This window comes from Strix aluco, chromosome Z (assembly GCF_031877795.1).
Source record: "Strix aluco isolate bStrAlu1 chromosome Z, bStrAlu1.hap1, whole genome shotgun sequence".
Classification (NCBI taxonomy): domain Eukaryota; kingdom Metazoa; phylum Chordata; class Aves; order Strigiformes; family Strigidae; genus Strix; species Strix aluco.
The window spans coordinates 84,186,874-84,213,776 of NC_133971.1; the positions used below are offsets into that span (position 1 = coordinate 84,186,874).

The 26,903-nt window shown below is 36.9% G+C and overlaps 1 protein-coding gene and 1 non-coding gene across 4 annotated transcripts in view; both read left to right on the forward strand.

Moving 5' to 3' along the window:
- ZFR (zinc finger RNA binding protein) overlaps window positions 1–26,903 on the forward strand; it is a 41,648-nt gene that overhangs the window by 9,402 nt on the left and 5,343 nt on the right. The window contains exons 3-17 of one of the 3 annotated variants that reach the window (XM_074811665.1): window positions 4,108–4,390; window positions 6,223–6,367; window positions 7,115–7,333; window positions 8,610–8,857; window positions 9,877–10,068; window positions 11,962–12,262; window positions 13,197–13,390; window positions 15,261–15,380; window positions 16,353–16,498; window positions 16,876–17,038; window positions 18,657–18,862; window positions 19,097–19,247; window positions 20,653–20,794; window positions 25,746–25,843; window positions 26,662–26,757. In XM_074811665.1, coding sequence (XP_074667766.1) covers window positions 4,108–4,390; window positions 6,223–6,367; window positions 7,115–7,333; window positions 8,610–8,857; window positions 9,877–10,068; window positions 11,962–12,262; window positions 13,197–13,390; window positions 15,261–15,380; window positions 16,353–16,498; window positions 16,876–17,038; window positions 18,657–18,862; window positions 19,097–19,247; window positions 20,653–20,794; window positions 25,746–25,843; window positions 26,662–26,757 — 2,704 coding nt within the window. The remainder of the gene's footprint in view (window positions 1–4,107; window positions 4,391–6,222; window positions 6,368–7,114; window positions 7,334–8,609; window positions 8,858–9,876; window positions 10,069–11,961; window positions 12,263–13,196; window positions 13,391–15,260; window positions 15,381–16,352; window positions 16,499–16,875; window positions 17,039–18,656; window positions 18,863–19,096; window positions 19,248–20,652; window positions 20,795–25,745; window positions 25,844–26,661; window positions 26,758–26,903) is intronic. The other 2 variants (XM_074811666.1, XR_012621519.1) reach the window with 2 other exon arrangements.
- LOC141918923 (small nucleolar RNA SNORA66) lies at window positions 1,395–1,531 on the forward strand. Its single transcript, XR_012621840.1, has one exon. It is a non-coding gene; the product is annotated as a small nucleolar RNA SNORA66 (small nucleolar RNA).

The following is a 26,903-nucleotide window of genomic DNA, read 5'->3' on the forward strand; positions in this document are numbered from 1 at the left end:
AGAGCTCGTTTTGTTCTGAAACTGAAGCTTTTATAAACTAAGGCAAAAATAGTTGACAGTGAGGGTGCTCAAACACTGGAACCAGTTCTCTGGAGCAGTCTTGCAGTTTCCATTTGTTGGAGATGATCAGAACCTGCCTGGACGAAACCCTGAGAAACCTAATGTAACTTTGAAATTAGCTGTGCTTTGAGCACTGGGTTAGAACAGATGAGTTCCAAATCTTTGTTTCAAACGCAATTACTCTGTGATTTTTTTAAGCTCCACCTAGTTAATAAAGCTGGTTGAACTGAGTATCTTTCCATATGAAGAGAGCTGGAATTCCTTGAACTCAAAGATGCTAATAAGAATATCAGAATTTATTTTGGGGAAGAAAATTATTGATCTACAAATAAAACTGGCTGAGTTACCAAGTCAGTAAGTTAATTTCTCTGTCTGCGGTGCTGCAGTACCTGTTTGCATGTCCTTAGCCCATAGAACATACAGAGGAATTAGGTTCAACTTTTTCCCACTGTGTTGGGGAATTAAACGAAATTGAATTACTTCCTTTGTTGTGGTGAAAAACACACACGTGGTTTGTTGCCATAGCTCAGCTGACATACTGTATTTCATTGTTGCTCTAATAACTTGATCATATGCCTAAATCTTTTGGAGTTTTATTTATTGGGACTAAGTTGAAATACTTGATGTGGTGCAGTATGGAAAATTATTACTTAAAGTAGAGATTAGTAAAAGAATTGTAGAGAAGGAGCTGGTAGATGTGATAGAATTAGAAGAGTGGTTATCAGATAGGAATAATTGCAGTGGAGTTACCTAGGGATTGGTTCTGAGTCTTACTTACTATTTGTATTAGTACGATGTGTCATGATGCTTGATGTAAGGAAAATATTGTTAATACACAGGTAACTTTACAAGAATCTGCCCTGAAGAAGCTAGGCTGTTTGGAAAGAAAGCAGTGTCTGGAGCAGAGTGGGTAGCACACCTAAAACTTCATCTGAATGATGCATACGGTTCTTGCCATCTGTAGTCAAGTAAGAAGAATAGATAATACTAGGATAGGTGCACAGATGAACTGCAAGAAAGATCAGTGGAATAGGGAGTCTGGCAAAATAATCCAGGGGGTGGTAAGTTCATCTCAGCGGATGTGATGAGGCAGTAATCACCAAATAAGGATAAAAACTCTTGTAAGTTAAATGAAGTTGGCATGAAAATCTTTTCATGTAAATTAATTACATGAAAATGATCATCTTAATGTTAAAATGTTTCAGTAAGACCATGGAGAGAAAAAGGAATGTCATAAATTCAGAAAAGATGTCATCATGAATTTCTATAACATGATGTAACATAACTTTTTAAAAGGAGGAAGCAGTCAATTCTAGAATATTTTTCTTGCAGTCTTGCAAACTCGATCACTAGCTCTGCATGATGTTGCAGAAGCAAGGGGAACAGGTTTGCTAAAGTAAACATGGTCATAGAACTGTATTAGCCTTAGAAATCAAAGTATTTGGGCTGTTCATTCTATACCATGATAAGGAATTTCTATACAAAAATAGCCAGAAGAAATTAAACTCTCTGTACCAGAATCTTCTTAATGGTCTTCCTGATAATGATCATACTTAAAACTGTCAGGTAACTTTAATCATATTCTGAGAACAAAAGCATATTTTTTGATAAACTGGCTGGTACTGTTACTTCATAGTGTGTTGTGAGCACTGTATCATGTTTTGTAGTAGTAATTTAAGTACAGTTTCATGAAACTTGGAAGACCCAAGTTAATGCTTCCTGGACAAGTCCATGTTCCTTTTCCTCCTCCCATTTTTTTTCCCCCTGTTTCGCTGGGTATAACAGTGTGGACTCTGGCACTCAGCAGAGTTGTTTTTTAAGCTCCAATGTTTCTAATATTTCTACCATGTTAGAAAACATGCCCAGCAAAAAAAAAAAGTCTCATTTTCTGCTGGATTAATGAGTTAAATCAGTGCACTGAATAGCTTGACAAGTAGCAGAACTAGCACCAGGGATGGAATAGGATGGCATTGTCAGATTTGGTATATGAGAGGAGGGACGAGTAAGAGTGGGGATAAGGTGGAGCAAGACTTTCCTTGTTGGCAATATTGGACTGCTGATGTGTTCCACTGCAGTCTGAGTTAAACAGTCTGCTGTCTCTTTTCTCAAGTTAAATGTGTTTTTAGTGGATATATATGATAATGATAATTACTTCAAAATTTGTGAATATTTTACACTTCTGTACTGTTAGTTTTGTAGATAATGCAGCATAATTGTATAGACTGTGATTAATTTCTACCATCATAAAACAGTCTTCCTGAATTTTCTGGTGGAGTGCAATTTCTCACCTTAAATTGACAAAACACAGAATCTTCCTATGTATGTCAAGTAGAAGGAATTGCTTCAAGTGTTGATGGGAGCTACACCAAAGTGGTTTAGATCTTTTCCTTCTACTGTTATGCTAAGAAATTGAAAATAAAATGAAACATAATTGTGAGTACAACTCACAACTGAATTAAATTTGGATGGAATACAAGTGGTCTTTTAGGCAATCAAGGGTCTACAATGGGAAGAAGGTAGAGTGCCAGCATAGAGGTCCAATAGTAATACATTTTCTCTGTTTCTGCTCTAATACTGTTTTTTTAATACACTGAAGTTCATGGGTTCTGCTGTAATTAAAATGATGAAATCAGTTTTCCTATAAATAAATAACAATTTCTAAATGCAAGGGAGTTATGGAAATTTCTTTTGCAAAAATAGTATGTATAGTTAAGGTGCTTTGTTTGTGGTAGTTACGTCAGAGAGAATATTGCAGACTTTAGGAAAAAATACTATAACTTCTTCCTTTTGGTTTTGAGTATAACCAGACTGCAATTCCATTATGCCACTGAGTACGTTTGCTTCAAGTGAGATTTTATTTTCCTATTTTCTTCTGAAAAATAGGAGATACTGCCTTCTTGACAGCATGGAGTTGGTTTTGAATAATTTTCTAATGGTGCTGTGGAGATGTGAAACCCTATAAAGATTCTTAAATATTATTGAACAACAGTGCAGGAAGTATACTAAAAAATTGAGAATAAACATTTGATCAGGACTTGATATCACTGTTCCAGATAGTGATATTTCACCCGGCTCACTTTATTTGTTTAAAAATCAGAATAACTATTCTAAGTTTCTAATCATAATGGAGTTACATACACATCAGTATAGGACAATGTAATGCACAGTCACCCATCAATATAGGACAATAATATTAGTTTCTGTTCAAATAATTAAGCCTTTGAGGCCATCATTTTTTATTTTCGCTGTTAATATTTACTCATCCTTAGTAAGGAGCCACATGCTAATGTCCTACCTGCAAACTTTATAGAGGCAGATTAGTCTCAGCACGTGCTTGAAAGATTGCCAGAGCTTTGGTAGCAGTTGTCTTGCTTGATCTGATTGTTCTTTGGATGCTCCATGTTGTGAACTTCTGTACAAGTGAGTGGGGCCAGCTTTTATAATTCTTAACTTTTGTGAGAGAAGTCCCCTATCAGAGATGTGTGTTTAAAATGTCTCTGCCTTAAATGTAAGAGTTCTGAGCTAGTTTTCATGGAAGTCTTTAAAATATCATTACTTTAATATGGTTTATTGAAAAACTTCATGCAAGTGCAGGTCAGTAATGAGCTCTCACAGAAAGGTAGTATTTTTCTTAATTTGACAGGTATGTCAGTTTTACTGAGGAACTACTAAAGCATTTAAGAACTAGTCAGCCATGAAGAGATAACAGTTTAAGACTTCTGTATTATTTTGAATGAAAGACTTGTGAATGAGTGAAAGACTTCCACTGCTTGAAAAAAAAAACAACAGAAACACCTCCCCTTGCTAAGAAAATCATCACCTGCATGATATGTGTGCATCCACAGAAACTTCAAAATGATACATTCTTTTTAATGAGGGTGGAAGAGAGGTAATGAAAGCCATTAAAGTGTATGCATAGATAGCTGCTCCAGGTCTGTTTGTAGCACAGACAAGAATTAATCAAATCTGGGATTTTGAAATGTGTAGGCATTATCTTAGTATGTTGGATTAATCTAATTATTTACTTACTGTCTTTTTTCAATATAGCCAGCAGCCAGCTTCGGGTGTAGCCTATTCCCATCCAACTACAGTTGCTAGCTACACTGTCCACCAGGCACCAGTTGCTGCACACACTGTTACTGCAGCCTATGCTCCAGCAGCAGCTACAGTTGCAGTAGCCAGGCCTGCTCCAGTAGCTGTTGCAGCTGCTGCAACAGCTGCGGCGTATGGAGGCTATCCTACAGCACACACAGCTACAGATTATGGTTATACGCAGAGGCAACAAGAAGCTCCACCACCACCACCTCCTGTCACTACGCAGAATTACCAGGTGGGTTCCAAAAAAAATTGCAGAATCATAGATTCATTCAGGTTGGAAAAGACCCTTGGGATCATTGAGTCCAACCATCAGCTGTACTCTACAAAGTTCTCCCAAACTTACTTCTGTTGTATGATTTTTAAAAGATATATTAAAAGGGAGAAGCCTGTTTGGATGGAAGAATGTGATGCTATTTGTATTTTTTTCTTCTGTGAATCAGTTTGAGTGCAATTCAAATTACTTAGTAGTGAAAAAAACTGATAGAATCTGAGGTGACTGCAGTGTCATATGACCCATATAGAGGAATATCAGCACTGGTAGTGCAGGAACCAGGATTTATACATGGACACAATAAGCAATGAACTGGTGTTTACCTCCAAGTGATTTTTGTGAAACTACTGCTGAAAGGAGTAGTACTGTGTTGTCTCAGCTAGCTTAGATGTTCAAGTGGCATGCAGTAAACTGGGTCATGGAACTGGTGCAGCTGAAAAAAACATTCCAATAGAAATTTTCAGTGGATATAGAAATAGTTCCCTTGTAAGATTCCTGGGTGCCACAAACATATGAGGATGGAAGATTGCCCTAGGAGCGAAACTACCCTTTGAGTAGTTTTTGGGTACCCTTTGTGAGATCAGTGCCTAACTTCACGTGGGTTCAGGCTTCTGCAAAAGGAAACTGTGATCTGTTTTCATCTTGGATGTTGAAATAGTATGTCTCTCGTAATAATTTTTTAACTTTTTAGTCCTAAACTTATCAAGGCATTATCTAGATTCTAAATAGTATTTTAGTTTGTTTAAAAGAACTGTTCTATTGCTGCATGTTCTCAATTCTTTTGTACAGCTTTTTAATTCGTTACATATAGTAATGAATTGTAATGTACAAGGCTTTCCAGTAGCATGTGTACTCATAATTATGAGGTCAGTTATTAGATTCATTCAGGCAGAAAAGAGAGTCCCCTAAACAAAATAAAAATAATTACAGTTTACACAGGTTGGATGGAAAAGAGATTCTATTGTTATTTCTTGGAAATAAGAATTTTTATACACTAGTACATTTCAGCTATAGTAGTTCATGCCTTGCTACCCCTCAGTTGATCAACTCCTTACCCTTTGCCATAAATATGGTGAAGATGAGAGAATATATGTACATACATATATGTGTACATACATTATACATATGTGTACATACATATGTACATTCCAGGCCTTCCCCTTCTAAGCTTACTAGCTATCTCACGAGTTCTAGAGGTGTGAAATAAGCTACTTGCCTTGCCATTATAGACTACATGTGGTTCTCTAATGGACTAGTTGATACACCAAAAAGTGAAGAACACTTTAAAAGTATCACTTCCATACTCTAAAAAATATAACCAAGAAAAGTATAGTTAATGATGGGATTTTTAAAGCCAATATAGAGCCGTGTTTGTAAACTAGTGTATTTATTATGGTCTGTAGAAATTCACATTTTGTGGAGATCTGTGATGGTTTTTCCCTTAATATTTTACAGACATGTAATCTGATACAGTCATCATGAAAAACTAGTGAGAGTAGTTGCTTTTCAGTAACAAAAATAATTTGTTAGGGAAAGAGATTTAATAGTGTGAAGTTAATTCCTGTACTGAGTCTGAAAAAGACCAGCAGGGTGGTTTTCAGGCCTGAGGTATCTGTAAAGATAAATTTAATGTCTTTAATGCATTTGTTTGTATCTACTGTATCTGTAAATACTCTTTTAATTCGTGGACCAGAAGAAAATACACTGTTTCTTTGGCTGTGCTAATGACTTTTATTACTCCAGGTATATACTTAAAGGAGAAATTTGCTGGTTTTTCTTTTCTGAATTTTTAGGATTCCTATTCTTATGTTCGCTCTACCGCCCCAGCTGTAGCTTATGACAGCAAACAATACTATCAACAGCCAACAGCGACTGCAGCGGCTGTGGCTGCTGCTGCCCAGCCTCAACCTTCAGTAGCTGAATCGTACTACCAGACAGGTAGGTGGCATGATTCAAACTGCTGTCATCATACAGTCTGTGTACTACTTTAATACCATAAAATTTTTTTTGAATATTTCACATATCCAGATGATACTTTTTTTTTAGTTTTGTCATGTAATCACTCTCAGTGTATAGAAGAATTTGCTGCACCTAGAACTTGAACATTGCCATAAGTATCTATCTATGAGGTTACTAAATACACTCAAAACATACTTCTAGGCAAGCTTCTTGTTGATTTGTCTAGAAACCTTGCTGAAGTAGGTTCAAGTAGTCAGTGGTGGGTTCAGATGATAACTGGATTATAAGGACTTTTTAAGGTCTTAGTTCTTTTTTGGTATGATTGCAACAAAGCATAAATCCTATTTACTTTTAATTAGAAATAATAGGAAAGTTTAGCTGTACTTCGTTTAGTGTACTCTAGTAAAACCATTGAATGAGAAGGTTGTTTAAGAACATGGCAGCACAGTTAAAAATAAATAAATCTGAGGCTTACTAGTGTGAGCTGTGTATTAAACAGTTGTGTGATACATTGTACACAGTGCATAACCATGACTGTAAAAAAAAAAAAAAACCAACAAAACAACAAACCACAACACAAACCCAAACAAAAACCAAACCCAAACAAAGACCGCTTGTTATGTATTTATTCCCCAGCATGTTGATAAGTATCACTTAATACAGTTTGCATTTCATTCAGCAAAAGCATATCAATGTTCATACACTTTTATTTTCTATCCTAATTAGCTCCAAAAGCAGGATATAGCCAAGGGGCAACTCAGTATACCCAAGCCCAGCAAACACGACAAGTGACAGCTATAAAACCTGCAACCCCAAGTCCAGCAACTACTACGTTTTCTATATATCCAGTATCATCTACTGTGCAGCCAGTGGCAGCTGCAGCTACTGTTGTTCCATCCTATACTCAAAGTGCAACATACAGTACAACAGCGGTTACTTACTCTGGTAAGAATTTTGCATATTATGTCTCTGGGATCTTTGCAGTTGCTACAGGAGAGGCTTTAAATACTGAGAATTTTAACAGTTCATGTTCAATTAGATCATAGTCTACAAAAAAGTATCAACCAGTTCAGTCATTATAATGGCAAAATATTTTGTTCTTTCTTTAAAAAAGGTTTGATGTTTATATGTGCCTGTTTTCTTGCATGTGAGAATATGCAAAGTGTTGGCATCGCTACATGCGCGGTGTTTTGCGACTCACTGTAAGGTTTGGAAAGAAAAGATGGGGGATATTAAAAATAAGGAAATTCATCCACACAAATATTACTCAGGGAAATTGGAAGGGAGCATGCTGCCATCAAACAGCAGTTAGAGACAGGAAAGAGCAGTCCAATATAAATCTTGTAAGTTTGGGCTGTCTTGACTGAAAATGTGAGGAGAATGGGTGCTGAAAAAAAGAATTTTCTTCAAACATTAGAAATCCAAAAAGTAGTTGAAGATGAGATGTTGTTAACTTTATGGCCAGATGGTAATCAACTGGCATGTTATAGCTACTTTGAACTTCTTGTTTTGTTTTCTGTTTAAAAAGGGATTTTAAGACTTCCCTGAGACAGAACCTGATCAGAGGATTAAACTAGTTGAACCAGTAGATGTAGAAAGTTTATGGGAAAACTGACATAAAGGTGTGAGCGCCCAGTTTTCTTGATTTATTCAACTTTGATACTAGAAATCAAGGAATACATAGGAAGGTTTTAGCGGGCAAGCAGTTTCTCTCTACTAAAACAAATCAGTGAAATAGAATGTAATAGCACTAGGCTGTTCTGTGCTTTATCTTCATTTTTTTTCCCCTTCCTCTACATGATGTCTGTCCTCTTTGCCATTTGGAAACTTGAACAGCGAATCTGGTTCTAGAAGACTGCTTACTTCAAGTGGCCCTTGATAAATCTTTTATTAAAATTCTTGTTACATCATACTCAGTCTTACCAGGTGTACCAGGAAATTTCACATATTCTTTAGGGATGTTTTGATGTATCTAAAGTAACTACATGTCTGCAAAGGTGTGTCTAAAATCAAATATATTCCTGATACAATAGGTAGCTATTTACTAGTGTTATATGAAACATGAATAAAAATTCATATTGCCTAACAAGATCTCAATAAATTGTTCATATCCTGCTCTGCCCCACCCCCAACTATTATGCAACATGTTTTGAATTGGTGTATTATGTAATTGATACATGATGTACAGTGATGTAACAATTATTTTATTTTGATCTTTGAGGTACCTCTTATTCTGGCTATGAAGCCGCAGTGTATTCAGCTGCATCGTCCTATTACCAGCAGCAGCAGCAGCAACAGAAACAGGCAGCGGCAGCAGCTGCTGCTGCTGCAGCAACAGCTGCTTGGACAGGGACCACCTTTACTAAAAAGGCACCATTCCAAAATAAGCAACTGAAACCAAAACAACCTCCTAAACCACCCCAGATCCACTACTGTGATGTTTGTAAGATCAGCTGTGCTGGACCACAGGTACCCGTATTATGTAATACTCTGCTATACACTTTAGTCATAATTTCTTCAGCTAAAAAACGTACCCTTTTAAGAATATTTGTTAATTTTTAAAAACATAATTCTGTACTTCTATTAAAGGAATAATTAAATGAAAATGCGTGCTATTGTAGAAAGAGTTCCTGTGAGAAGCCAAAAAGGTACATCCCCTGAGCTTCAGCAGAGAAGCTTCAGCTGTGCTTTGGACTTCAGAAATATGCTGAACTTTGAATTTGATTTACTTTTTTAGCATAGCAAACTTCTTAGAAAATACTTTTTTTCAAAACTGTGGAATTACATAAATTTTGTGAATGGTAAGCCTGAAAGTTTATTCTTCATTGTATTCCAGTATCCCAGTTTAGTTTTGTAGTGGGTGCAAGTGAGTAGAAAGTAGGTATTAGCTCATGCAGAGTGTTAATGTGTATGCCTGACCAAACAACAGCTCTTACTCTTTAGGTAAACTTGTCATTATTTCCCACCCTGTCTGCTCTCTAGATTGCCAATGTTGGTATAGGAACAAATACCAACTTCTGCATTTCATTTTCAGCACAGCTTTATTTGTACACTACCTTCCTTAGAACTGATTTTTTTTTTTAAGTCCTCTAGATACACTTGATCACTGTGATCTTGTAGTTTGAGGAAAATTGAAACTCAAGAATAATTGAATGCAATGCAGGAAACTGCAATTTTCTAATCATATCAGGTTTTCAGTGGTAATACCTGTTGACCAGTACTTGATTGAGGATTTGAGAAGAGAAGAAAAGCCCATATTTTATTACCTAGAATGGAATCCTGGTGGTGGAAAAGAAAACTTCTTGGTCTTAGAAGTGTCTAAGGCTAATGCCTTAGAGCATGTCATATGGAAGAAATGCTCAGTGTAGGATGTATTTCTTACACAAAGCATGTGTTTTATGCTATGATCTGTATTACATATATTCACATGAATGATGAACGAGCAGTACAAAGACAGCTTATTGTGTGTGTATTGTTTATTTAAACAGACTTACAAAGAGCACTTAGAAGGCCAGAAACACAAAAAGAAAGAAGCAGCATTAAAAGCTTCCCAGAACACCAATAACAGCAGCACTTCTGCTCGTGGAACTCAGAATCAGTTGCGCTGTGAGCTTTGTGATGTGTCTTGCACAGGGGCAGATGCTTATGCTGCCCATATCCGTGGAGCCAAGCACCAGAAAGTAAGAGTTTTCTCTTGTTCGTACTACACAAGTCAGTTGTATATCTCATTATTTTTTTCTCATCTTTGAGAAGAGAAAATATGCAGGAACAATATAACTTGAATTGTTTAAAGACATTTAGTTCTGCTTTTTGTTTCAAACTTATCTTTAAGCTCACTATTAGAAGGGTCTTGTTGGGAGAAAGCAGGGAAAAATACTGCCATGGTATCAATGAGAAGACAATGAATTGGGGAAAGTATGTAAATCGTAGGAAGAAGGTGTGTAGAGTAAGATGAGGAAAAGAGTCAGTGAGGACATGCAGTAGCATGCTTGTACCCCCTGATGCTTTTCAAGACTTTCTTGACATATGTCTTATTTGTCTGGTGCTGTGAAGCTTTCAGTGTACTTTGAAACACCATAAGCTGAGTCAGTGCCAAGTGCCAGGACTATTATGCATCACTCCCTGGTATTTCTTGCAAAGCAAATTGGCATATGGGAGCAAGAAATAGTGTCCTGTAGTAGACTTTATAATGAGTATGTTTGAAAGACTTCCAGTAAGCATGCTTTTCCCTACTGTTTGGGTGCAGTTAGATGGACATTCTGAAACAAAGACTGTAGGCTCACACCCCTGTGACCTGTGTTTTAAATTTGGCCATACAATAGTAAATGCAATGGCAGTGTAGAATGTGTATTTAGATATTACAGATTTTCATCATACCTCTGGAAAGATTAATGTCAGTAACAAATACAGTATTAATATTCAACTCTTACATATTTGGATGTAGCTTTCTCTTCTTCATAGGTAGTTGCTAGCCACTGCTACTTTAGGTTGTCATCAGTGTAAAAATGAAGAGGACTCTTATTTCTGTGGTACACTGAAGAATCTTGTGCGTTCCACTGGGAAAAAGTAATTTTGAAGAGTTGCTTGAACCTAAATTCGTAGTATTGTGTGACACTAATATGTCTGTATTCAGATGGGCAACATGCTTTAAAAAATAAGAACAGAAGTCTAAGAAGTGTATGTATACAGTTGTGTGCATGTCATGACTACGTACATGTGTTTACATTAAAGGCAGGTCTCGCGGATTTGTATTTTTTTACTGCTATTTTCAAAACGCAGTCTTTAGTTTTGATTTTGCATGTTTTGTGCTTATAGACTACAAGCACTACTTTTTCAGGTGATGGTCAGCTGTCACCAAGAAGTCCTCTATCTCAAGCATGTTGTGGAGAGGCCTCTGCTTATTACTTCTAAGAATAAACATGTACCTCTTCACTTCTTATGAGATTACTAAAGAGCTCTGAAATAAGCCTCTCACATCCTCCTTAACTATCCCTGCAGATGTGTTCTGTTTTTTTTAAAAAAAAAACCAAACCTTTGGCTAAGGAATCTTTTCAATTTTGCTAGGTAACCTGGAAATTCTTTCAATATGAATACTCTTAAAATGTACTGATCAAAAGAGGCACTGTTGTTCAATCTGAATTAAATAAATCTTTACAAATGCTATTTGGAACTAAAATTATCCCATCTACTACACTTATGGAGGGAGAGTAAAAAGCAACCAGGCAACAAACCATCACATTGAAACAGTTGAAGCGAAATGTTTCCTTGAGTTGTACTGGCTTGTGAGTTTATTGGCTTTCTGTTCTCATCTATGCAGCTTTTGGAGTAAATGTCTGAATTTCTAATGGAAATAAGCAATGTAAGACAACTATTAACTGTTTCCTTATTACAGATGACAAGAGCTTTTACGTGTCCATCTTTTTTTTTTTCCCCCCCAAGATCACTTTTTGTAAAGAAGCAATAGCTGACTTTGTAGTTATATTGACTTTTTTAGTTATATTGATGTTTGTGTATCATCAATTTTTATAGCTATCCGAGGCAGATCATATTATGAATTTCTCTCATTCTTGCAGGTAGTAAAGTTGCACACAAAACTTGGCAAACCCATTCCTTCAACTGAACCAAATGTGGTTACCCAAGCTACTTCCTCAACATCCACATCTGCTTCCAAAGCAACTGCCTCTGCTTCAAATATAGCAACTAGCAGCAGTACTGTGAACTCTTCTGTTGCATCCTCTGCAGTGAAGATCCTTACTCCCACGGCAAACACACCACTTAACACTGCGTCCAACAACAAAACATCTTCAACTGCTGCTAATATAGCTGTAAAGAAAATATCTACACCGAAAATAAACTTTGTTGGCAAGTACAGAAGTCAGTCTTTATTTTGAAACCTAACCTATTCTATAGTGGTTTTTTTAAGACTTAGTGCAGCAAATACAAATGTATTTAGTGAACTTTATGCATGAGTAACTGTGTTTAAGAGAATTACTGACAGGTGAAAATAAGAATGTGTATAAATGTTTTGCTTCAAAATTTATGGTGTTTTCTGCCTGGTTGTCTCCACCTGACCTCTCTGGCAGCTTCTCCCACCTTCATAAGAAGCCTCCCACCTTTGGTTTCTTATGTAGTAGCAGCTGGAATATTGCAGTTTATTGTCCAGTTGGTCCTAATTTCAGTTTACAGCCTGGACTGTTAAGGCAACCTGCAGTAGCTTGGCAGTTGATAATTGGGTAACTGAAACATCCCTGTAACAGTGGAAATCTAACAGTGGAAACTTTTGAAATGAGCATGACAGATGTTTAGAGATGGGAAACAGCTTTTCACAATAAGCTATCCTCCTCTTGAAGGAAAGACTTACGCAGTTTCAACACTGAGAGTATACTACCTTTATTAGTACAAACGTTACAAAGTTTTGAAGTACTTTTTTTCATCCATTTACCAAAAAAAAAATTCTCTGATGACAAAAAAGAGATTATTAAAATATATTCAGTGAGTTGGTCCCATTCAGTCCTACCTTTTTGAAAAGACATGAAAATGAACAATGAAAATTGCAATTACATAAAGCAATAGTTTTTCTTATTAAAATAAAAAACTGAAGTGTTTAAATAACTTGAATGTTATTAAACTTATTTTAAAAAATCCTTAATTATATTTAAAATATGTTTAAGTTTTAACTAATTTTAAAAGACTGATAATGCTTTGGCCAGAACATTGATGTTTGCAAATAAAGTCTTCAGCTTGCAGATCATGTGTAATCACATTCTCATTTTATAAAAGTTAACAATTTAACTTTTTTAATTTGTAGGTGGCAATAAGCTTCAGACAACAGGAAGTAAACTGGAAGAAATGAAATCAGCTGAAAGTGTTAAAACAACTCCTGCTGCTACAGTACAAACACAAGAAGTAAAACCAGACACAGCAGCCGAACCAGTGACTCCCACAACTCTTGCTGCCTTGCAAAGTGATGTCCAGCCAGTGGGCCATGACTATGTGGAGGAGGTATTGATATGAAAATGTGTATTACTTTTTAACTATTTTAGTGAAAATTTGTTCAACATGAAACAGAATCGTAGAGGGGTTGAGGTTGGCATGGACCTCTGGAGGTCATCTGGTTCCAGCCCCTCTCCTCAAGCAGGGCCACCTAGAGCCGTTGCCCAGGACCATGTCCAGACAGTTTTTCAATATCTCTGAGGATGGAGATTCCACAGCTTCCCTGGGCAATCTGTGCCAGTGCTCAGTCACTTTCATAGTAAAAAAGTATTTCCTAATGTTCAGAGGGAGCCTCCCATGTGTCAGTTTGTGCTCATTGCCTCTGGTCCTGCCACTTGGCACCATTGAAAAAAGCCTGGCTCTGTCCTCTTTGTACCCTTCCTTCAGGTATTTATATATGTTAAGAAGCAACCCCTCAGCCTTCTCATCTCTAGGCTAGACAGTCCCAGCAATCTCAGCCTTTCCTCATAGGAGAGATGCTGCAGTCCATCATCTTTGTGGGTGCTTTGTTGGACTCTCTCCAGTATGTCCATATCTTTCGTATACTGGGAGCCCAGAACTGGACACAGGACTCCAGGTGTGGCCTCAGCAGTGCTGAGTTAAGAGGGGAAGGATCACCTCCCTCAACCTGCTGGCAGTACTTTTTCTAATGCAGCCCAGGATGCCATTAACCTTCTTTGCTGAAAAGGCACATTGCTGGATCGTGTTCAATGTGGGTGTCCACCAGGTCCCCTAGGTCCTTTTCTACCAAGCTGCTTTCCAGCAGGATGACCCCCATCATATATTGGTGCAAGGGATTGTTCCTCCCTGGGTACAGAACTTTGCACTTCCCCTTACTGAACTTCATGAGGTTCCTGTGAGACCATTTCTCCAGCCCCTTAAGGTCCCTCTGGATGTCAACGCGACCCTCTGGCATATCAGCCACTCCGAGTTTTGTGTCATGAGCAAACTTGTTGAGTGTACACTCTGCCCCATCATCCAGATTATTAATGAAGATGTTAAACAGGACTGGACTAAGTACTAACCCCTGGGGTACACTGTTAGTTACTAGCCTCCAACTGGGCTTCATTCTACTGATCACCACCCTCTGGGCTTGGCTATTGAAGCAGTTTTCCGTTCACCTCACTGTATGCTTATCCAGCTCATACACCAGCAGCTTGTGTATGAGGATATTATGATGAGACTGTGTCAGAGACCTTACTGCAGTCCACGTAGACAATATCGACTGCTCTCCCCTCATCTACCAGGCCAGTCATTTCATTGCAGAAGTTTATCAGGTTGATCAAGCATGACTTCCCCTTCATGAAGCCATGCTGACTGTCCTGATGATTTTCTTGTCCTTAATGTGTCTGGAAATGGTTTCCAAGATCAGCTGCTCCATTGCCTTCCCAGGGATCGAGGTGAGGCTGACAGACCTGTAATTCCCTGGGTCCTCCTTGAAGATAAGAATGACAAGGCATTGAACCTGCAAAGAGCTGTGCATATGGTTACATTTTTGTATTGTTCACATTTCTTTTATGCTCAGTGGGGCATTCTTCATGTGGATGTCATGAGATACGTGAATGAAGTCTGACGTAAATTTTTCATGATTGCAGGTTTGGAATTATTCAGCTCAGTATGTTCAGGCTCAAGTTTAAAGCTGTGGGCTCTTTGGAATGGAAGAACTCTCTTCTTTGTTTATTATCAAGCACAATGGTGTGTCTGTCAGAATTGAAAGTTCTACTTTGCCTTCTTTCAGTTATTGTGTGAACTTTTTAGCATGTTTTGAGACAGGAAGACATTATTCACTGTCACTGAATTAGATTTGGTTTTACATCAGCTTTGTTTTTTTTTTTTTTTTTTGAAAAGAAAAGCCAAATGTGTTAACTTTATTTTCCAGGTAAGAAATGATGAAGGAAAGGTGATCCGCTTTCACTGTAAACTTTGTGAATGCAGTTTTAATGATCCCAATGCCAAGGAGATGCACTTAAAAGGGAGGCGGCACAGACTTCAGTATAAGGTTAGTAGAAATGGTAGTGCTTCTGTCTGAAAATCCATCAGATGTCAGCTGACTGATGATACATTCTTACATTTAAAGACTAGATAAAAGTAGTTACTCTGAGTAAACAGCATATAAAAAAAGGTAGATAAATATATTTATTAGGGACTATAGTCTTTAAAGAAGTAATGCAGACTGTGAAACTGTGTTTTGGTTTGGTTTTTTTTAAACATTTTGAACATTGCTCCCAGGCAACCTTTGCAACATTAAAATATGGTACAACGTATGCAAACAACAGTAGATTCTTTATGTTGTTAACCGTGAATTTCAAGTAGTGTAAAATAGTAGTGCTCAATGTTTTTGGCAGGATAAACCACACAAACCCTTTGTGGACACATTTGAGAAACAAATGTTGAAGATTTTTTAGTCATGAATGGAGACAGCTGTACTGACATATGGTGTGCATTTTGATTATTGTAAGATTATACTGAATGAATCTAATGTGGTGGTGTGGTTTAGCCCCAGTCAGCAATTAAGCACCACACAGCCGCTTGCTCACTCCTTCCCCCTCCCAGGGGATGGGGAGGAGAATTGGAAAAAAAGTAAAACTCGTGGGTTGAGATAAGAACAGTTTAATAAATAAAATATAATAATAATAATAAATATTGTAATAATAATTGCAATGAAAAGAAATATAACAAAAAGAAAAATAAAACCCAAGAAAAGACAAGTGATGCACAATGCAATGTGCTCTCAAAATTGTTCTCATGTAAGTGAAGAGGGAACTCATGCTATGTGTAATATGTTGCTATTTCTTTAAAATACTGGACACAGATTTTTTTCTTTAACTACTCATTCAATGCCGTTCTAAAACTGCATTTTACTCCCCTTGATTTTATCATAGACCCATAGTATGTATTAAATATGTCAAAAGAACTCTGTAATCTTGAGAAGAAGAAAAACAGCATTTCATTCATTATTTTTCTGAACTAGAAAAAAGTAAACCCAGACTTACAAGTAGAAGTAAAGCCCAGTATTCGAGCAAGAAAAATTCAAGAAGAGAAGATGAGGAAACAGATGCAGAAAGAAGAATACTGGAGAAGGCGAGAAGAGGAAGAACGCTGGAGGATGGAAATGAGGTAATGCGTTCTGTTTTATCAATGAATGAGACAAAGCTGCAGTCAGATTATCTAAAACTAACTCCGCTTCTGTAGTTACTTCTTCTGAATACTTGTTTTGGGAACTCTGTACTGTCTTGTTTTAAATTGTCATTATCCTTCTGGGGTTTTCATTTGTTAGTGTTCAATCCCCCTGAGGAATGCAGGCTAATTAGAATTATCTGTTATAAATTCAGACCCAGTTTCAAAATAACCATTCATTTCAGTTACCCTCTGGAGTTCACTGGTATTTGCTTATAACTATTAGAAATGAGTTAGTGAGGACATACAGGAATTCATTTAGAATGGTTGCAAATATTAACTGCTATATAAAGAACACTTTGATTGGTGCACTTCAGGCGATACGAAGAAGACATGTACTGGAGGAGAATGGAGGAAGAGCAGCATCACTGGGATGACCGTCGCAGAATACCAGATGGAGGATATCCTCATGGTCCTCCTGGACCTCTAGGCCTGCTGGGAGTTAGACCAGGAATGCCTCCTCAGCCCCAAGGACCAGCTGTGAGTTTCTTAACCTGAGGAAAAAAAGTGAAGTCATACTTAACAGGAGGCACAGTTAAGAACTATAATTTATTCAGTGCTACTTCAGTTGTCTCCAGTGCTTCTTAATAAAAGATTTGGGAAAGTGAAGAAGAAATTACATGCTAATGAAACTGTGTAGATGGACCTGTCTTCCAAAATACGTCCACTGAAATGACAAAAAGATGCCTTAAAGACAAACATTGTTTCCTCTGAAATACAGGTCACTCTGGATTTGTGTACTACTTTTTTATTTTACCTATTTGCATTATACAGCATTATTTATCTAATTGTGGACAAATGGATGGAGAAAAACTTGTTGGATCGTCAGTCCCAGAGGACAGTGGTTAGTGGTGGGTTGTACTCTACCTGGAGGTCAGTAAAAAGTGCAGTACCACATGGGTTTATCCTGGGTTTTGTCTCAACACCTTATCAGTGATCTGAAAGGTGATGTTGTGAGTGCACACTCACAAGGTTTGCAGCTAGCATGAAATTGAATCAGCTTCCGGTGGGGAGAATAGTTGCTGTCTTTGAGGGCAGGGCTGCCATCCAGAGAGAGACCTAGGCAGACTGGAGGAATAGGGGGAATTCTGAAAGGACAAATGCCTAATGCTGCACTTGGGAAGGAATAACCCCTTGCACTGGTACAGGCTGGGAAATGACAGGCTGGATAGCAGCCCTTCTGAAAGGGAACTGGGGATCTTGGCGGGTAACAAGCCAAACATTAGTCAACAGTGTGCCCTGGCAGTAATGAAGGCCAACAGCATGCTGGGTTATATTAGCAGGAACGTGATCAGTAGATGAAGGATCATCTTTGATTAGACCCAAACTGCAATACTACATTCAGATACTATAAACCATAGGAGGCTCAGTGTGGGGCTACTGGGATGATCAGGGGTCTGGAACACATGCCCTGTGAGGAGAGACTGAGGGACCTTGACTTCTTCAGCCTGGAGAAGAGAGAGCTTCAGTGGGAGATAATAGCCTTCTAGTACCTGTGCATTTTAAAGACAGTGGAGCCAGGCTTTTTACGGTCATGAGAGGGTGAGATACAACCAGCTTAAGCTGAGACCAAAGAGGTTCAGATTGAATACAGGAAATAATTTTTTTCGCACAGCTGTTGTGCTGCCTCCATCTCTGGCAGTTTTCAAGAAACAGCTGGATCAAGTCCCTGAGCAACATGATGTAGTCTTACTAGCTGACCACGGTTTGCACAGATTGGACTAGAGGACCTCCTGAGGTCCCTTCCTGTTTGAATTCTCCTGTGATTGTATGAAAGCAATCCTGGATACTTTATTTTGGAGCAATATGCAAGTATTTCCCACTTGACAGAAAGACAATGCATATTTATGTTGGGGAGATACTTTTGATCCTGGGATTTTGCAATTTGTTTAATTTTGATATATTTCATCTTTTTTTAGATGTGATTGATTGTGGCCAGTGTAAGTTGTTAAGGACACTTCAGTTCATGTTTTGTTAAATTTCAGCAATTTGAGGTTTGAATATTCTGTTTAGCTGAATGTTTGGTTTTTGGTCACTTATTATTTGCGAACTTGGAAGTGTACCCAAATTTCAGAAATACACTTTTTCATCTGTTTAGCCTCTACGCCGCCCTGACTCCTCTGATGACCGCTATGTGATGACCAAACATGCTGCTATATATCCAACAGAGGAGGAACTTCAAGCAGTCCAAAAAATTGTTTCAATTACTGAGCGTGCTTTGAAACTTGTTTCTGACAACATGACTGATCATGAAAAAAGCAAGAACAAAGAGGGAGATGACAAAAAAGATGGCAGTAAAGACAGGTATATTTTCTTTATTACTTTTTAAGAATTTCATCATTTGTTTCTGAAGTTTTTCCTTACACTGTTACCAGTGCTTCCAGGGATTCTGTTCTTTTTGGGTTTTGATGTGGTGCATGTCACTATGGCCCCAAAAGTATGTGGAATACTCCTATTTTATTGCACTTTTATATCTTCAGGATTAGTTTTAAGGTTTTTATATTATTTTAAAATGCAACTTCTAACTATAATTCACAGAGCTTTGAAAGGAGTTTTACGGGTAGGCGTTTTGGCTAAAGGTTTGCTACTCCGTGGAGACCGAAACGTCAATCTTGTTTTGTTATGTGCTGAAAAGCCTTCAAAGACGTTACTCAGTCGTATTGCTGAAAGTCTTCCCAAACAACTTGCAGTAAGTAGAATTTAGATTTTTGGATTAAAATTTTTTAAAAATACTGTAAGAATCTGTCCTCACTGTGCTGCGTTTCATAGCTCAGGATCAGTTCCTTTCTGTTTTCTGAGTGTTTCCTTCTGAATTCAGGCACTATGCTGCATGTTTTGCTTTCTGTATATTGTATTCATACAAGTGTCTGGTTGTTTACGCTAGGGGTGTAGTATCAGTCATCATTGAATAGATTTCATTTAATCAAGGAACAGAAATGAACAGGAGAAGGGCTATTACCCAGTTACCAGCAGCTATAGAGCTAATTTGTGCAGTGTTGCAGGAAGCTTGCTACCTGAAGGTCATAGTTCTCCACTGATGCCAACTTGTTTGTACTTATATCTTGTTTCCAATTTTTAATGTCAGTGCTTTGTAGTTCCACAGTTAGTTAACTAAGTCTTGTGTGTTTGTGTTTTTTAATTTGGCACTTCTTTAAAAAAAAAAAAAAAGTACAGGCAGTCTTAGACCATTCAGTGGAATTCATATAAACTATTTGCTGTATTTCCCCAAGAAATGAAAGTATGGAATAAAGTCCTTGCTCTCTGCTGAACAAAGCCTGTCCACCATCATTATAGAATGCTTGTTATAGCATTAGAGTATCAATACTGTCTGGTAAAATGTTTTGACAGAATTGATGACGTGGCAGAGCTTTAGCAGGATCAGATTAATTAGAAAATAATCTTGAGTTGGCTCTTATTTGAAGAAAATTTTAAAACTGCACACCTTTGACTTTGTGGAGAAGTCACGTGTCTTCTAGCTTGTGGAAGAAGGTGACAGGTGCCTACAGCTTCCTTTTTGGGGTGTTTAGAATTATTAAATCTAGTTGCAAGAAGCAATTCTGAATAACCATCTTGTTAGTTACTCTTTTTTTTTTTTCCCTGGTGTTTATCTTGCCCTTTGTTCTTAGCATGTTGTGACAGACAAGTATAGAATGTACCTACCAGTACCCATCCTGTAACTGCGAGCTTGAAGAGCAGCCACTGCATCTTTGTGGTTTTTAAAGGCTCCGATGTTCCAGTGAGAAACATATTCAGCTGACATTTTAAGTGGCACTGAGGCTTTTCTTTATCTCAAACACTGTCAAGGTTCTTATTATGTAACTTGTATATGAATTTATTTTCTGGGTAGTTTTTTTTTCTTTTGCATGCTTGGTGACCGCTGTGTATTTTCATTAATGATTTGGAAACAGATGCAAGTCCATGTATATGTATCTTAATTGTGTATACGGTGGTCTCTTTGAATACAGAGGTATCTGCTTCATATAATTATACTGCATTTCTATCTTTCTGTTAAAAAGACTATGTGGAAATCCGTTTTCTTCCCTATACTTTTGTTGGCCACATGCTAACAGAAATTTCTGTTTCTCCGTATTTAGGTAATAAGTCCTGAGAAATATGATATCAAGTGTGCAGTCCCAGAAGCAGCAATAATTTTAAATTCATGTGTGGAACCCAAAATGCAAGTTACTATCACACTGACATCTCCAGTCATTCGGGAAGAGAACATGAGGGATGGAGGTTGGGAAGTTGTTAAAAATGTTCCTTCTTTCTCACCCATCTTATTTTTTTGTTTATCTATTCTGCTTAAGATGGCATTAAGGTCCTGGAAGGCAACATGCTGGCACATGTATTTGATCGAAACCTTGTTTTCCAACAACCAGTCTTGGTAGAGAACAGTTGGTTAAAATAAATGCTTCTATAATGCGTTTAACTTTTAAAATTTCTAACTTTATATCCAACCTCAGCTTTCTGGAAAAGGTACAAACGACTATTTTTTCCCCTCTTTTAAAATTATGTGGAAAACTATGTGTTTTATAGCAAGTGGCTATAAACTGGCTTTCTAGAGCAGTCTTGCCCTAAGAGAAAGATTGTATGGTTTTAGAAAATCAAATCACAGGTTTTTGGGTTTAAACTGGATCAGTATTACTATCACTTATACATTCCAAATAGCAGCACCACTTAAAATGCACTTTTATAATATTTTTGATGGTAACAGTGCTTCTAACTTTAAAAAACGATGCGATTTTTTCCAGCTCTCTGAGGTTGCTTTTTGGTCTGGAGTGCTTTTTGAGTATATTTAGGCTCCTGGTATTAAAATTAGTCTTCGATCCAACTGGCAAACCCAGACTAGTACAATAAGAAATGGCTTTGTCATTGAGCTGAAGCAGAAGGTGAAGCTTGTAAATCAATTTACATTTGTGAAGTCCACAGTTTCTCTGGTGCCAGCAGTGTTGCTTTAGGGTCTGTTCTGTAACACTTTCAAAGCTCCAAAAGCTTTTAAGCCAACAAGCATGATTAATGTCTGCAGTACATTGGTTCATTTTGTTTATGGGTCAGATAAAACTAACTTTTGTTTCCTTTTAATCCTGTATTTTCATAGTTGAAAGAGATCATAGCAAACTGGGTTGTGGTGTTTGACAGTGAACCTACAAATAGGAAATTTGAGGCTATCTTAACACTTCTCATATGCAGGCTGAAAAAAATTGTATGTGTATATGTATACCTGTGCTTGTGTATATACGTATTTATATAAGCCACGGAGGTTTTTTTATTTCATCTCATTATTACATGTCCTCTAAAATACTTAAGGTTTTTATATTGCATTAGTGAATGTCCTGTAGCTGTGACTAGTGCATTGTAACCAAGCTGTGGTAACAAAGTCATCCTACATAATCAGAAAGAAAAATTTCAAGATGCATTTTCTGGTTTGGATGACTTCTGAAGCGTCTTTAAGAGTGCTTTGTACATGATTTTTAAGCTATGCATATTATTCGTAGCTATAAAGGCTTTGTACATGTACTGTCACACCCAACTGATTTTACTTGTTTTTTGACAACCTAAGTGTAAAAGACTTCTGGTTTGTCTGTGCTGAATACAACTTCACATATTATTTAAGCTAATAAAGAATACTTCAACTTAAATTTGATTATTCAATTAGATTAACTATTAAATGAAGTTAACTTTAAACACCATGTTAATTTCTTAATGTACTATGTAATAGTGTAATATTGATTCCTGCCACAATACTCAATTAAGTGGTTTCTGGCCTAAAAATCTATAATGTGGGCTAAAATAAATTTCAAATTGCTACCATGAATCCCTTAATTTATGCCACCTAAAGGAAACAAATCTGTATTTTTGTCTGACCCACACTTGAGTTAAAATGATCTTTATGAGTTTACTCACTGCTGAATGCAGTACTGCCTCTAGGCAAGCAAAATCAAGTTAGATTTCTCTTCAAGACACTGAGCAGTATAAAATGGATGTGCAGAAAAGTTCGCTTTTGGAACTAGAGCAAATAGAAGACTGAATTGCAAATTATTGCAGCAAAGAAGGCCTTGTTACGAAGACTGCTGCTTATTTGCTGCAGAGTTACAGTATGTGTTTGTGTTTTTTCTTACTGCAGCTTCTCATGCTCTGTGTCTTACAATGGTGTAAAGTTTTCATTTTCTTCAGCCCGCTTGGGAAGCTAGTTCAGGTGATAAGGAAGGCTTTACCGGAAGAACCAGTTTGAGGAAAGATGAGACTGAGACTTGCATGTGGAGTAGAATCATGTTTGATGTGTAATAAACCTATTACATGATGAAAAGGCTAAAATAAAAATACAGTGAAATCAAATTGTTAACCGCATAGCTACTGTTTCTTACAGTATTGTGCGTCTGACAGTTTACTGAATCTGATATATTCGAAGTGCTCTAACCCCTGCTGTGGAATCTTTCCTTCAGCAAAGGAAGTGTACATACTTACAAACGCATAGATGTGTGTGCGCATGACTTTTTTATCCTTAGCTTGCAGCTCCGGTCCAAAGCCTTCTAGCAGAGGGACTTGATTTCTGTCAGGGGTTGCTGCCAAGACATTGGAAGGATTTTTGACCAAGGTTTTCTAAGGCTCAGTGTCACACCTGCCATGCTTTACAAAGGAGGGGGTTTGGATGCATAGTCCTAGCATCTACTGTTACTTTGTGTTTGGTTTTTTTTTTTTTCTTTTCGTCTTTGTCTCTCCCCTAGAATTAAGCAGTGTTCACACTAGTCTTGAAATAGTTGACTGGGTAAAATGTATTTCACACAATAAAACTTAACAAAATTGATATACCTGTTAACTTTTGATGAAGAGGTAGTGTGGACACAGCATATCTAACTGAAGATTAACCCCTTATATTTAGGCTAGTAATAAATAAAGTTATGTAGGTTAAGAATTCATGCTTGTATTTAGTAAATTAATTCAGTTTTTTGTCTTAGCTTAACAGTGTGGTAGGTTAGGCATCTGAATTTAGTTAAATAGTCTTTAAGGGGTTAATCCTGAAATGTGAAACAGATGCAAAAATCCACAGATTAAATATTACAAGAGTTTCCTTGATACATTTTTTCAGTCAATGTATTCTCAGTGCAATAGGTGCCTTGGCAACTTCTGACTTCCAGAGTCTTTTTAAGTTTCAAGGTATTCATATGAAATCTATTAGTAGCACGCTTTAGATTGACATTTCCAGCACTGAGTAAGATTTTCTTCTGTACATTTAAACTGTAATTCTCTTTAGAAAAATTATTTTCCAAATTGAAGTTTTTCAGAGTTAAAAGTAGTTCGAGCTTCAAATTCTGTAATGAATTACTGTGCTATAAGTTTGCACAATTTCACCTATTTGGATATTAGTTTTAGAAGCTTATAAATAATTGACTGGTTAGGCTACTAGGCCCAACAACCCATATTTTTATTTTCAATTTCTCAACCTTACTTTGCCACTTCTTCCCTGCTGTGGGTTTCCTCTAAATGTACTCTTTGTCTCTTATATCCAGCTTGTACTCATTTCATCAGTTATCTTACCTGGCACATCTCCTGTATAGGTTTGGGTTTGTTTGGGTTTTCTTGGTTTTGTTTTATTTTAAAGGAAATACCACTTTAAATGTCTTCATTTGCTCTGTAAAAGCTTTGTTAGTGCAGATTTTCATCTTTGCACTTTAACATATAGTCCATTCTTTTGAATATCTGTGTGGGAAGATACCTGTGTTCTTCTCAGCTTTATTTTTATTTTTAAATCCTCCCCCTTTTAGCCATGTGCAGAGCAATGGGACTATTCTGCAAAAATGCTCAAATCTGAATGTAGTACTTCAGACTAAATTTAATTACTATATTGCAGAGTTGTACCACCATGTTCATTCATGGCTTTCTAGCTTCTCTGTATAGTGAAGTATCCTACTATTTATTTTACATTTGTGTAAAGTAGGTGGTTTCAGAGCTGTTTTCTGCAGCATCACTAAAAGCCTCTCATTGCTTGCATGTTTCATTAGTCTCAATATATATTTTTTTTTTAATTTTGTTCTCTGACTTACCTAAGTTTATATCTTACTGGAGTAAACTGTATTGTTCCATACAGCTAGCTCCTGTGAAATGAGTGCCATTGAGTGAGGGCTTTTTGTTTCATCTTACCTGGTGTATCACCAGTTATGCTACCGATGTACTTTGTTACTAGTCACAATAGCAATTTTCATAATTATTAAAACAAAGAACTTTTAAAGGTGATCACTGCGTTATATTTTTCACTAACTTGAGGATACCATTTCACATTATCCAGTGGTTTGAGTTTCATTGATTAAACCACTTCCAAAAGTGCCTGTGGTCTCTTCATTTTTGCTAACAAAGCAATTAGCTTGGTAATTAAATCCTTTTTTGAACAATTAAATATACAAGATCTACTGTATTTTCTTTCTTTTGGGCATTCTGCTTTGTTTTTAAACTATTCTTTTCTTTTTCCTGCTGAATCTTAAGTAAAGCAGTCCCTTTTCAGATCCTTTCTTGCATCCTGAACAATACTGGAGCACGTACATTATGACCTGGGAAATTTTATTTATATAAGTATGAGAGAGGGTACTAGAAAGTAATGGAACTCTGTAATATTTAAGAACATTTCACCTTCCTTTAGTCAGGTTTTTAAAACAAAATAATTTCAAGTTTAAGGTATGATAAAAATAACATCATTACTAAACATCTAGCGCTTTTAAGATTTGTTCTACTTAGTTTTCCTTTTAATTATAAGTCCCAAATAACACATGACCATTCAAATCTACAAGAAACTAAGTTTAAATGTTTCTACTTGGTTAAAGTGGATTTTTGTGTTCCTTCTGTCTTGTGTTCTCTGTGCTGGTGCACTGTGTCCAACCATCCTTCCTTCAGTATTTAATTTTAGGGGATATGTGTTTTTCCAGTGTTAGCTTAAATACAGAAGTACTACGCATTGCACAATTCGCAATGCATTTGAAAATAATCTCAGAGCTGAAGTATAATATGCTCTTGATCTTCATACGGGGTTGATGCCCTAGTCCTAATTGAATGGCTTTTGTTGAACACTTAGATTTGTTGTTCAAGGGTTTAAATTTTAAATGGCATGTGTGACATTGAAGCTACTTTAAGGAAGTGTCTTGCTCACCTGGTCAAACACCCATTCCTCACTGCATTTTGCCAATTCAATCCATTTTAGATGTAACCTCGGGTATGGTGAAAGACCCACCGGACGTCTTGGACAGGCAAAAATGCCTTGACGCTCTGGCTGCTCTACGCCACGCTAAGTGGTTCCAGGTTCGGAACATCATTTTACTTTTTTTTTTGTAGCCTTATGAGAGATTAGTTCAGTTGCAATATAAATGTTTAATTGTGTGAAAACACTCAGCGTTGTTCATGCTAATAATACTTAATATTTTTCTGGTCCCTAAATTTAAATGTAGAAGGTTAAGTATGGAGGAACTGCTTTATGCAGTTATTGCTCATTTGACATTTTTTTTTCTGGTCATTGAGAAGGCGACGTTGAAAGCTTGACTCGCTTGGGGTGATCATATGTTGTATATTTGTTATATATTCCATAAGGCTGCAGAGTAACTTTGCTTTAAATAATGGAATATGTGTTTAAAGCTTTACGTTTAGATTTAAGACTTTTTTTCCTATTTCTTTAAGTGCATTAAGTGTAGGGAATGGAAGGCGAGAAGCAACTGTTTGGTTTAGTGACTTTGCATTCTGGCAAAGGCACAATAAAGAAACCAAACAGATTCCCTTGACCTTTCAGTCTCTATACCTATTTCTTAGATCTTTACTTTATCCTTTTTATTTCTAATATAGAAAGATACTGTATTTATTGTTACAAGTGAACATAGGTCAAAGTGTACAGGGAATCAAGAAACGTTATTCTTGTATAACCTGTGCACTTTGACTTCTACCACCTTAAATTACTAACCCTGTATAAAATACTGCTGTAAATGGCAGCTCATGGAATAAAGTTGTAGAATGATTTGTTTCAATCCTGTATCTGAGCTTCCATTGAACAGTGGTGTTTTAGTCTTTCAACAAGTCCTATGTGCTGTAGGTGCTAGGATTAATTAATTTGATTTTGTATTGCTCCCAAGGCTAGAGCTAATGGTCTGCAGTCCTGTGTGATTATCATACGTATTCTTCGTGATCTCTGTCAGCGGGTTCCAACTTGGTCTGATTTTCCAAGCTGGGTAAGTAATGTTCTTTTGAATGACTCTTTTTAATACACATGGTACTGCAAATAAAGTACAGGGAAGTGATACTACAGTTTTTAAATGTAGACTTTCTCAAGAAGTAATGCGGGGGTTTTTTGTCCCCGTGTCCCATCCCCCCCCCC